General features: G+C 37.8%; 2 protein-coding genes across 2 annotated transcripts in view; one reads left to right on the top strand and one right to left on the bottom strand.

The window, feature by feature from the left end:
- The window catches only part of LOC124154621 (TBC1 domain family member 12-like), a 214,680-nt gene extending 210,540 nt beyond the window's left edge, over positions 1–4,140 (bottom strand). Inside the window, exon 1 of the mRNA XM_046528460.1 lies at positions 2,653–4,140. Within this exon, the coding sequence (XP_046384416.1) occupies positions 2,653–3,977 (1,325 nt within the window). The 5' untranslated portion in view covers positions 3,978–4,140. The remainder of the gene's footprint in view (positions 1–2,652) is intronic.
- A 131-nt stretch (positions 4,141–4,271) lies between these two features.
- Positions 4,272–13,267, top strand: LOC124154622 (lipid droplet-regulating VLDL assembly factor AUP1-like). The gene is made up of 9 exons (XM_046528462.1): positions 4,272–4,486; positions 4,591–4,728; positions 4,796–4,946; positions 5,062–5,243; positions 5,978–6,148; positions 8,202–8,322; positions 9,079–9,289; positions 9,971–10,134; positions 11,789–13,267. Exons 1-9 carry the CDS (start codon positions 4,446–4,448, stop codon positions 11,939–11,941), a joined length of 1,332 nt encoding a protein of 443 aa, XP_046384418.1. The 5' UTR covers positions 4,272–4,445; the 3' UTR covers positions 11,942–13,267.
- The last annotated feature ends 303 nt before the right edge of the window (positions 13,268–13,570 follow it).

Below are 13,570 nucleotides of genomic sequence, written 5' to 3'. Positions count from 1 at the left end.
CTACGAGATCGAATATTCCTACAGTCACTACTAGACCCTCCTCGGCAGCTATGCTGCGTCGCCAAAGAGGAGGGGATACAGGATAGGGAGGCAAGAATGAAAGTCGCCGAGGGAACACAGATGACATCGCAGGACAAGAGCGCTGACTGGAATGATAATGAACCCCTCAAGTTTCGCACTACACACCTAGACCCAGTGTCGAAGAGTCAAAATAAGCCGAGTCTGAGCTTTTAGCAAGGTCGGATCAAAATAATTTGAGGTGAACGGGAAATACTACCCAAGCAGTAATATCATTAGTCATAGTTACTGAAACTGTCCCACGCCTCGCTCACGATATTCAGAATTTTTACGAAGCATCAATTCAATGGCTTTGAATAACTTGTAAATAAGGAGTTAATAATAATGAAAACTCGTGCAAATGAGTTATGGTGGGTTTAAAATTAAAACTTTCGGGAATTAATTTATTTATCTCTAACAAACGAAAACAAAGAAAAGATTATCTAACATAAACGGTCGATTACTCTCGCCTATATTTCCGTTATTAAGCGGCAAGTATACACATTGTACCAACAAAAAATTTATATATGCACAAATATTTCGTGAAACAATAAATTGCCAAAAGCCTCCCCATTATTTTAGGGAATTCTTTACAATATACATGTAAAAATACGAAGTACGCGATTACATAATATGAGAGATAATATTATGCAAAGGGAGTGCACAAATCTGCATTTCGAAAACTGCCGAGATTAACTCCTCCCTCGAGTATCGGAAAAAATACAAAAAACTGTAACCTTCGGAAGAGGAAAAAAGGAAAAACCTCCACAAATTGAACTGATCTACAGACTCGTAACCACAAAATTAAATAACCTAATGTAAAGCGATGTGCATAGTTTTTCTAATAAGCATACCTGTTATAATACGTGATAGCAGCAGGCTGCCCTGGATATTGGGCCTAACTAGATAAGAGATAAACTAACCAAATAAATCGCTAAAGCTGTCAATACCAATGCCCGCAAAGGCTCCTGAAAATAGGGCATCCGAAAATTGATGGAGAAAGGGTAGAAAGTGGTCCATAATCTTTAACTTAACTTTGAAATAAATTAGTGATCCAGGTTCACTTCAAAATTCGCCCTCAAAGAATATGGCCACAATTCATCTTCCTCAACACATTTCAAGCACCTATTCTTCATTAATTAAATTCTTAATAGGCAATGTTGCCACAGCTGATCCAATCGGATGGCTTTCATACCACAGTCATACCACGGATCATTTCACACTCATCACTCGAATAGTTAGGAGCTGAGATGCGGCCCCCAATGTCGAAACCATAAAACATTTGACGGCGGCGATTGTTTACAAACATGCATGCTAGCCGATATGCGTCAACATCTGAGCGCCCATGAAAAAAAAAACACATTTGCCCGCCACCTGCGTCTGGGGCGGCGAGTTGTAGCGGCAACCTTGAGGCAGGCTGACATTATTTTTATTTAAATTCCCAGTTGGGGCCCAATCTCCCAAATCAAATGCGGCGGACACGCATTTCAGTCATAAAGATCGATCAACACGCGGAAAATTTCTACGGCCGCTAAAATTTTGGGACCCACAGACTAATTTTACAACACAGCCACCTAACCAAATCGTAAAATACAGAAGAAATGGCAGCACATTCTTTTTCCGTGAAGCGTTCAAGAACTAATACCAATTACTCATGAATCGCTGTCGTGCAATGAGTAAGACTAATATATGCTAACGGACGATAATCGGAATATTCACTGCCCAATTCAAAATTTATTTCACATGTCGATTGAAATATCGACTCTTTCGTAGTATGTACTGGAATAATTTGAATTTAATAGTGAACAATTGATTTGCTCGAATCGGTAAGTCAACGGATTCAATTAACGATAATAATAATTTCCATTAAGTTATATATGGATTAATAGCCTTTCGGGAGGTACTCAGGTGATGCAATTTGCCGTACTTCCTTTCGAGTACCCAGGCTAAAAATCCCATCAAGTTGGTACATCCTTCATTGACGATCACTACAAGTCTGATGCATCGCAGGAGGGCCGCAATGCTGATGGCGCATCGCACCCATAAGCAATAACTCCCCTTCCCATCAGTGTATACAGTAGGCATTCATTTCATAAATTTCCAAAAAACCTTTTCCAGGACACACCTTTTCTGGTTGCATGATTTTTTTCATTGATAAATATTCGACGATTTTTATGAAATGCAAATTAATAAAATATTCCATTATAAAAATTGATAGGATGATATTGACAGACCTACATGAGTGCTTACATCGATTAAACACCTAATTAACCTTTTTCCCAAATCATAACTCGGCGGAAAAGACTTAATGAGCATCTGCATTAAAATGTGGAACACTTTCTGGGTCAAATAGTGCGAAAGCATAAGATCACAATGATATTTGTAAACATGAGAGAAAAAGTATTTATTACTACAATAACGTGGATGGATATCATTTTGAACAAGTGAGAAACGATATCGTTTACCTTATAGGAAAGGAAATAACTAGGTTTTTTCCTCAAGAGATATTATAGGGTGTGAATTCCCCCGGCTCAAAACAAATAATAGAGAGAGTAGGCGAAATATTAGAGAGGACTAATTGGAACCCAGGCCTACCTGGAGAAGAAACTGGTGAGGCCACCGGCCCTCCGGCTCTCTTTGGTGGAGGAGGAGGAAGTATCAAGCGGCGAGCTCGGTGCACCGCCTTCCGAGTGGTCCTCAGAGAAGCCTCCGGTACCCGTGCTCAGGCTGGACACGCTCGACAAAGACGCCGACGAAGAAGAGGTGGAGGGCAGCGGGAGGAGAGGCAAAGACGGGAAGAGGTCGGCCGCAGTGGCATCCTCCGCGGGGGGTCGCGGACATTGCTGGGGGGGTCCCTTGAGTCGCTCACCGTCCTCTTCCTCCTCGATGCTCTCGAGGCGACCGTTCCTCAGACAGCCAGGGTGGTGAGGGCCCCAGGTGGTAGCCACTCTTTCGCACAGGTAGTCGTCCTCCTCGTCTTCCACCAATTCCACTGGCCTGCACCTTGGTATGTTGTCGTCCTCACACCGAACCTCTTTCGTCTTCTCCTCCCTATCGGACACGGCCAGCTGAAGTCCTTTGGTGACGGGGTTGTAAGCGAGGGACGGCATGCTCTCCAAGAGCTTAGACAACGACACAGGAGTAGAAGCACACTTCCAACTACCGCCTGGGTTACTATTTCTCTCTAGGTTTCGTGGGCCATCTCGACCGTTTACAGGGGAGGACGTCGACAACTGACCACTAATCACAGAATTCCGGGCGTGTGTGTCGTTGTCGACAGGTGATTCTGGTGAAACTCCGTTGATGTGATTTCCAGACAATGAAACATTGTCGGCTGACACACTTCCCTGTGATACCCTATTCTGCATGCACAGATCTCCATTGCTAAGACGACAATCCCTCTTTGAATTCTTTGGGGCGTTACCATTTAAACACACATATTTATCGAGACCACGTTCAGGCCAAGTCCTAAACCAGGATTTGTGAGAAATTACTCCATTCTTCACTTTACTATTAGAATTAGAATCAAGCTTACCATAACTGGAGTTAACAACTAGTTTATCATCACTAGTAGATTTGATTCCGTTGGCAGCAAAACGATCCACACACTTATCACTTTCTAAATTACTAGGCAAACTAGTGCTTTTAGTTTTGTCTACCGTTTGATCGTTTCCCAGCTGAAAAATAAGTCCTGGATGCCCCATTCCATCTTCTGCGATCTTCCTAAGATGAAAACTGTCAATTGAGCACCTGTTGTCTGGCGCAGTTACATTTGCAGAATCATCAGATGAAACTGTTGTGGTTGTTTCCTCCTGACCCTGATATTCTCCGTGTAGTAGTCGACAATCCGACCTCGCCTCAACTACTCGATGGGGTGAAGATTTTCCATGATGCAGATGTTCCAGATCAGCGTTGATCATTTCAAGACACTTCAAACTTTGAGAAAATTAATTGCGAGCAACATACCAAAAACTTGAACATATTACTAAGGACATTCTTCCATCAGCTAACCTAAGGAACACAAACAGACGACACAAACGACTGAACACCACTCAGCTTATGCTGCACTGTTACCCGCACCCTCTGTGATATGAATGCTGAATTAAAGAAATGAAGTGGGGGAAGTGGCTTCCGCGAGTCGTGGACTGATCGGTGTCGCCACCCTTTGGTCAAAGGTAGAACTAATGTCGTGAAGGGGAGACTGACTCGAAAAGTGAGAAATTGTGACCGTAGCACAAGTTTCTTCAATGCAGGTGTTGTATGGTTGTCATTGCTATCATGGCACCTGAGAAAGGAGGCATAAGCAAGAAGAAAGAATTCTCGTAAAGCTGAGCAGTCAAACGTCGCATTGATTTTAGCATATAAGTTTAAATATTTCAAATGTAAATATGTCGCGAGTAGGAATTAATGAGCTTTTTGACGAGTCTAGGTAGGTAATGACTTGTAAATAACGGGAGCCATCATTATAGAATTGTTTGTCTGTTATTGTGATTTTAATTCCTTTATTGGTGTGATTTTTTTCAATCCTAATAGGTTTCCCACGGGATGGAGTGCAATGCCACTCTTATTTTATTTTCCTTTAGGCCTGGCTTTAGCAACAATTCGTTTTTTTATTGGGTTTCAAGCCTATTTAGCTGCATCTCTCCTGCCCCAGCTTACTCTTATTAGAAGGTAAGTTTCTTTTATCAATATGTGTGGTTAGTTTGTTCGACGTGGGTATATAACGTAAAAAATGCAGTTTCGTTCTCAGATCAATGAGCTTAGTCCTTGGGATTGTTGTGCAACAAGAAAGTTTGGGCAACAGAGACAAATCTGTAAAAGTTATTGTGGCCAATTATTTGACGCCATTTGATCATTTGGCAATGCATTTGGTGGAAGGAACTGTGACGGTAAGGATGAAGCAACCTCGTGTTTACTTCTGGCTCTTATGACATAGTGTCTCAATGAATATTGTTCATTCGGGTCTGTCTGTGCTCATGATAGTTAAATGTGTTTTTTGAGCAGCCAAATTCGTGGGGCTGGCCTTCGTCACTGGGTGAGGCAGTTGGTGTCATGGATTTAGGTGTGAAACAAGGAAGTGAATCGCTAATTCAAAATGCTGCAAACCATTTAATGAAACCCTCTGCCGCCCCTCTGTTTGCTCAACCTGAAGGAGGATCGACTAACGGGAAGAAAGGACTCTTGAAGTAAGTCCTCTTTTGTAGATTTGTTGAAGTATGTTCGCTGAAATATAATATGTTAGCTTTAATGCCTGGATATGTTTTTTCATTGCAGATATTTTAATAGGTACTAGTGTTTAAGTTAACTTTGACTTTTGCAATACAAAGAACCAATAACAGTTTTTAAGGTAGTAGCCTCTGAATTGCGCTTCATTTTAGCCCAATTATCATGTTTCATATGATTTTCCAATGCATATTTTAATATTAAGCTACTACTAATGGCTAACTTATCAAAAGATGTACCTCTGCGTTTCCTGCCGGAAATATCAATTGCATGTAATATTTTCTCTTTAGAGTTTATATTGTTCTAACAATTGCTAACCATAGCTTCATAACTGTGAAGTTGGTGTGTCCTTGGATGTATACAGGAATCAAGATTGACTTAAATAGTGATAAGTCAAGGAGTCAATATGCAAGGGCTGTATATTTGGCTTTCTTAACACTCTTTGATAAATGTAGTGCCCACATGTGTTTTCTGATTATTTATTCTATCCTAGTCTATAAATCATCATACAAGGATCGTAGTACAAGCATTGCATTTTAATGTGGTTTAAGTTAACTTAAGAAGGCTACTGGGTCTGTGGCATCTTTACCTAATATCCAGCTATGTTCAGAGACTGTCCCCTTCACTACTGCCTTCTTTTGCCCACTTGTGTAAGTTAACAATGCATCCATTGACTTTTTAAATAATTTTTTTTAAGGTTCAGCACTTGGCCATTTTCACTGGGCTCCGCTGCCACTTCAGTGCAACCGGTGGCTCTGTCCGTGTGGCGGCCTGGAATTACAGATTTATCTCCTTCACCCCTTGCATCTCGGCCATGGATGGATTTGTTCTGGTTTCTCTTTGTCCCATTCACCCTATTCACAGTCAGGTGAGGATACTCATTTTAAATTGCAGCCATGATTGTCCTACCACCTGGCACCATTTTTATGGAAAGGATTTGAACCTGTAGGCTTTGTGGATTTGAGAACAAGAACAGATGAGCTGTTTGTCTTCTAGGATTGCCCTCAAAGTGTATGAGAGTGCAAAAAATTCCATTGATGGAAAAATTATGTTATTTCTTCATTTGAAAATCATATTTTAGTGGAGCAGCATGCTAATGTGTTGATATTCGAGGTGGTGATCAAACTCCCACCTCACCATGCTAGCAAGCAATTAGTGAATGTCGGTTGCGTGAGATTTTAACTCTAGTGTAAAGCCATTGCTAATGCATTTAACCCTCACTTTATCCATATTTTAATGCACCAACCAGGTGTAAAACAATATTTTTCATGCCCTTAATCATGGAAGCTAATAGCATAAGATGAAGTGACTTTTAAATTCGGTAAGTGGCTGTAATCCCTTACCGGCCAGGCTGCATTTTTACCATCTGCCAAATAACCATTATGTTTGTTCATTTTCTGTTGTGTGTTCCTATCCCATTCTTTCCCCTTCTGTAAATTTATATATATGTATTAATAATTATTGGTTATTCTAGCCGGGTAAGATTGTTGGCATCCGAGGTTTCAATTGAACATACTTCCATTGTCCTCACAACAAAAAGATTTGCTGGTCTGGTTTCTGCACTTTTATGCAAGCTTTATAGGGATGCTTCAAAAGAGTCCATTGAAACGTCAGCCTCTAAATCTCTAAATTTCTTGCTCTGCTTGAATTTCAAAATTTATTTTTGAAGAGCAATTATTCTTTCTACGGGTAGAAAATAGGGATGGATCCAGGATTTTTTTCGGATTGGATCCTTGATTTTCGGAGCTGGATCTTTCGAATCGGATATTTTCGGATCCAAATGCATTTTCAAATTCCTGTCGCTGAGATTCCCCGATGATTGTTCAATCTCTTGGGAAGAGTCACACTATGTGCCAGTCGCATTTTGCTATTTTTATTTTCCACAGCTGAAATTCTCCTATGTAACCTCTGCGAGAGCTTTCAAACGAAACGGTTCATGAGTAGGACAAGAATTGCATGTGACGGCGCATTCGAAGATATAATCAGAACTCTTTCCACCCTTACGGGGCATTGCATTCACCGAAGCTATTATTCAAAATTTTGGATCCAGATCCGATGTCTTCCACGACTTTGGATCCGATGTATCTGATGATTATGGGCGATATCCGCGGATATTTGGATCCAACTTATCCGATCTGACCATCCCTTGTAGGAAAGAGTTATTTTGAATTCAAGTTAGACCCCTGTACATTATGTTGAAAAGTGAAATAAAATGTGCATTCAAATTGGTTTTTTAATCCATAAACTCCATTAGAATTGTTCCCCTAGCTCAATGGTAAGGAAAAATTTCCATATTTATCTTGGGATTGAATTTTAATGAGGGCAGATTTCTCCAAAGAAGAAAAAACTATCTATACCTTTTGGCAATTCTGATACTAAATCAGTGGCTGCCCCATGGTTTTCTGGAATAAGCCAAGGAAAAATGCCATGTAGCTTACCAAGCTTTTTATATCATCATTTCCTTCTGATAGAATACCAGACTAATAGTAAATTCTCATTCCTCTTTGTATCCTGATTGAGCCTACGTCAACAATGTCATAATTTGTGAAAATTTTCCCCTATGAAAAAATTGTATAAACCTGTTTCAAAATTTTATACATTGCCATGGCCAAGTATAAGATTGTATAAAAATTTGAAACAGGTTTATACAATTTTTTCTATAGGGGTTAGTAATCTTTTTTTTGGCAAAGGCATGCTGTGGCATGGTTATTTTTGGATATGTATTGAATCCCCTTCTAGAAACACCCTCATCACATGTGTGGAAGAACCAAATCTTGCCACCGAAAAGTTTCAATAAAGGGCAAAGTAAATGCTAAAGTAGTGCTTGAAGGCAAAATGAATTTAGCTTTCTTGATACTCTTTATTTCCTGACAGTTAAGTGATATTTTACGGTCCACTAATTTGTTTTTATTTAACGTTAGATATTTACCATGCGTACAGAAGAAAGAGGGAGAGACTAATGAAGAATTTTCTGATCGTGTTCAAGAACTTGTGGCTGCCAACTTGAACTTAATACCTACCAAATACACTGTGGCGGACAAGGTGATTTTTCTTCTTCCTTTTGTAGAGTTTATCATACTGTAATAATACTCTCATATTTTCTACAAAGGTTCATTAAAGATTGAAATGTATTTAACGGTAGCACATGCTAAATTAGGACTATTTTCAACAAATTTAACTCCAACTACCTTGCTTACTTAAGGCTTTTTATTGAATTTGATTAAGATCTTATTTTTTTGTGATACATATGCTAATATTTTTATTTTGTTATTTCATCAAACTTTTAGCATTACTATGGTATTTTGTGAATCAGGGAAAATTGTTCAAGGGGATAAGTCAATGAATTGCTCTATGGCCAGCACACACTGCTTATGAAAAATATGTTAATTTTGTCCTTATTTCATAAAATTTTATGTTTATAAAGGTGTACTCTTTCTTTTGTGAACTACTTACATGACTGTCATGGTAACTGTTGATATAATTACTCCAAAATTTTTAAAGTAATAAGCGATAATACATTATGTCTCCTATTAATTTTCTCCAGTTTTATTTTTTTACTTTTTTTGATGCTATGGAATTGATCAGAATTCCAAGGTTCTTTGAAGAAGGATTTGATAGAATGCATTTAAATTGGTGTCTATGGCAACAGATTTATTTTTCTCTCATTTGAGGGATACTAGAATATCTTGTTGGTTGTGATTTACTGAAAGGAGAAATGAGTGAAGGTAACTTACTAGCATTAGTTTATTTACTTGCACACTATCACCTCTATTCTTAATTGGTGTGTTATCTTTCTAGGCTGAGCATGAGAAGAGGCATTTGATGGAACTTGCTAGAGCATCCTTAGCCCCCTCTCATAGTTCTGTCGCAGCCAACCCCAGCTTCAACGTTAGAAGCCGGATTCGTTCCCCAATGTCGCTGTCATCCTCATCAGAAATTCAGCGAATGGCACGCCAAGTGAAAGAAGTTTTGCCCCATGTGCCAATCGATGCTATTACAAGAGACTTGGGTAAGATTCTGCTCCATTATTAAATTTACCAAGCAGGCTTAGGCCTTGCCTTTTTTTAGTAGGTCACTAGTAATTTTTAAGTGAGCAGGAGCAAGAAAGTTGTGTTTCAAGATTAAATATTATAGTATGCAAGATATGGGAATCTTAACTGGGAAGCTGGTAATATTGTATGAGTTATAGTGCTGTGATGCTCTAATAAGTTAAGCTGTATACCATACATGGGGTCTTTTTCTCCATACTTCTTTATTGGTCATATTTAGTAAAGGTTAATCGCTGTGACTGCTACATTGTTGGTATCATACTGTTTTTGTCATTTTCACTGAATATTTACATTATTTTTGACACAAACCAAATGAAGGGTATTTATTTATCATAAATTCCTTATATGTTAAATAAATTAGTGGATAAATTGTATACGAATGGATATGATGAATTGTGGTAATGTAATCACTACTTACCACATCATTATCATTATTATCATCACTATCATTACTTGGTTTGCATTGTTGTGCAAGCACTTGGTGAATCAACTCATTGGTTCAAACAGGGCTCTTCCCAGACAGAACACTGGGCATGTGAATGTCAAAAATTCATGGTCGGTAGGCCACTTCCTTTTCCTGGGCTACCGCGCATGGGTTTATTTGTTTACAGTTGATGAATGTTTCTTTTTCTATTTTTCAGTGAGAACTCTGAGTGTTGATGTAACCATTGCCAACATTCTTGAGGGGCAGGTCGCTTTTCAGCCAGAGCCAACCACTCCTGCACCGTCACCAGCTACTGCAAAACCTAGCACAAAATATTCTCCAACCTGCAGTACTCCCCTTACACCAAGCTCTTCGCCCATGGTGAGTCATTTTTTTACAGCTCTATTGTCTCCCTTACTATAATTGGTTATAATATACATTTGTTTAAGAGGCATGGAAAGAAGGTTTTTGAGCACATATATGTAGTGACTCTATAACATAATTTTATATTAAATAAAAATATCCCAGGTTGGGCAGAAACACAGGACACATAAAGATGAAAATACACTCACTGTGTGTACATATGCTGTCATTTACCATTTGCTGTTTTGACAAATTCATCATACTGTGTGTAATTATTTAGCATCTCCTTCTTTAATTTTTAATTGCAATTTAGTCATCATACTATATTGGCTTTGTATTCCTTTACGCTGTCATTGCTGTGCTAAAATATTGTGCAAATTAGAGAAGTAAATGGATAGCAAATATGGTAATGTTTTATATCTAATGCCTAACGTTAAATTTCCAAAGCTAGTGATCTAGTTCAAGGAAAACTGGACCAGGAAAATGGTGCACTATACTTGTGGTGTACGAGTTGTGGTGGTAAAGGTTTGGGCAGGCGTTTATATTGATTGATGACATGAGTCGTAAATGTAGTAGTTATAGTGGACTCCTCTTGGGAATTCTTTGGGTCTGTTTGAAAATTTAACCACTGTAACAAATAAAGTCACTTTCTGGAATGACTAACTATGTGGAGGTTCGTCATCTAGGGTTTTTCCTAAATAACATCATTAAAGACGTAAAATGTGTCATTTTTGCCTATAAAATGTTTCATAAGTTTAAATTTTACTTTGCATTTGTTTGAATGAAAATATCTTGATAAAACTTGAAGAGTTGTTACCAAGAGGTATTTTGATGTACAACTACTATCTTTTCTTGTATCCTTCCTTACAACCTCCAGGACTTGTTTTGCTACAAGTTTGCAGCTTTGTTCCAGATTTTCTTCTTTCATCTGTACCCTAATCAAGTATTTATTGTAAAAAATCTGAATTTGAATTCATACCTTAAGTGTGACCAGCTATTTGGCCCACTTCCACTATCCATGCTCGCTTACGGCACACAATACATTCATCTGCCATTACTTCCTCCACATTCTTAACCTGCATTCTGTTTACTCCTCCTGTCTCCTATGTTCACTTCTCCTGTCATCATCTATGCCCTACTACAATATAAAAGCATGCTGCGTGTGTAATTCCAAATGAAGCATCCTCCTTCAATAAACATTTACAGTCCCAACCGTGAGAAAACTCCTCTTGTTTGGTCCATGCTACTGACTATTTCCTTAATGTTAAGTGGATCACTGGTTACTCTGCTTCCCAGGTGACAGAACTCCTCCTACTACTACCTTTGATTTTCAATTTAAATTTTGCTCTTAGCCTTTTAATGTTTTGCTGCAACCTAAAATTTCAATTTTCATGGTATCGATTTTCAGTTTGTATCTGGAAATTGTCCTTTCCAAATTTTCTTGATATTTCTATCGGATCTGTTTTTGTCTCTGCTATGTCATCAGTTAATCGCAGCATGCTATTTTTTTGCCATGGATATTCACTCCTCACGTTTCATCTTTTATGTCATTGATGGCTTTTTCAAAAAAATATTTTTCCTTGATAGAAAAAGTAAGAACAAAAATTTAGTCTGTAAGATAAGTGTAGGTGTTGTTGTCCATATTAATATCTGTCTTTCTTTTTCTCTTAAGTCCTCTTCTTTGGATACATCTGCTCCCAGTTTTCCGAAAACAGCTAGTGAGCGAATGCTGTCTTTCCAGCAAAGAAAAGACCGTCTCATAGAAAATGCCAGAAGAAAGTACATAGAAAAGAATGGACTTAAGATTGCTGGCTTCAACTGCTGATAGCTCTTGTTGCTGTGGGCATGAGATTTTTCTGCTGCCTCATGGCATTTATGCAATGAAATTTTGTTAAAGTGGTTTCTTAAAAAGTATAACATCATTTGTGTTGATGATTTTCAATTTTTTTATTTCTTTTGATGTAATGACCCCTGGCAAAAGTTGATGGGTAAATTTTATATCTAAATGGTTTGGTGTTTTGGCTTAAATTGAAATATTGAAACAGGTTCATGTTAAGTTGATTCATTAATTAAATGAGTCAGTTTCTGATACGTTTAGGAAAGGCTGTAGGTTTGGTGAACTCATTAAGTAAGGCAAAAACGTTAAGTAGTCATTTTTCAGATGTTACCCTGGAAAATATTTTCTAATGATTGTAAACCATAACTGAGTAACTTGGAGGGTTTATGATTGAAAAGTGTTGCAGTTTTTAGTTTTGAATTATTCGGGAGAATAATTTTGGATGGCTTGTTTGCCGATATAGAATTGATTGGTGAGTAATTCTCTCATTGCTTTAAGAACAAAATATGAAAACTTCCATTGAATTTTTTGCATAACACAACACATGTAACCACATATAAAATTTGCAATTGATTTTTTGCTTGTTATGAAAGCTTCTAAAGGTGTGAAACTACTGTGAAACACATTTATCTTTTACGGTATTTATCTGATATATTTTAAAATTCAATGAAGGTCAAGCTTGTTTTTAGTGTTTGCAGACTGTATTTTAGTTTTTGGGTCTAAATTTTGTCAATGAAATTGCTGATCATTTCCTAATTATTACAACCCGGAGTGTTTTTTTTTATTGTAAAAAAATTTGGAGATAAGTCTTGTATTCACCAACTTGTTCAGTGAGCCATGCCATTGATATGTCATCATTTCTTTATTTCTGAGCTGATGGAAACTGACTGGATATGATTAAACCTTGGTCAGGGAGTAAGAATCGCATTACTCAAGATTGTTCATTCATTTCATTGTTGAAATGTTGATACAGGCTATTATAAAAATTAGCCTAACATCCAGTCATTAGGAGTTGGCGCTACTTATAGATTTTTGTTACGGACCAATGGGAGTCTTCAATTTAGTACACTTAGGTTTATTTATATATGTAAGATTTGGCAAGATATATTGGTTTGGCATTGAAAATATTCATTCTCCAAACCTTTATAATGTATGAAACACTTCAATAAGTTAATGATACTCAGTAAGGTAGTAATGAGCTGCATTCACTCTTTTATGGGACTTAAAAACATCTGTGCATTGGCTGTAAAAGTTGCCTTTCCATGAATTTATATTTTTTCTTCCATTTCAGAAAATAAATCATTAGAATAAGAACTTGTATTGTTTTTGTAGATAGTTTCTTTTATGATTCTTACATATGAAATATTAAAGGTGGAAGAGTGGAAAAAATTGATAAGCCGAGTTTGCTCTTGCTATGCTGTAAGAAACAAGTGATTGAATTTTCTTTCCCACAACAACTTATATAGAGTCTTAGCAGGAACCTCAACTCACCATTTGTAACATCAGTATAATTGACGTAGGGATGAGTAGCATAATACATTGAGGCACACTATAATTATCTGAGTGGTTGTGCCCATGGGTGCAGCTGGGAATTAAGGGTGGGTGGAGGGGAGGGGG

The sequence above is a fragment of the Ischnura elegans genome, chromosome 2 (genome assembly GCF_921293095.1).
Source record: "Ischnura elegans chromosome 2, ioIscEleg1.1, whole genome shotgun sequence".
Lineage (NCBI taxonomy): Eukaryota > Metazoa > Arthropoda > Insecta > Odonata > Coenagrionidae > Ischnura > Ischnura elegans.
This window is presented reverse-complemented; position numbering and strand designations above follow the sequence as displayed.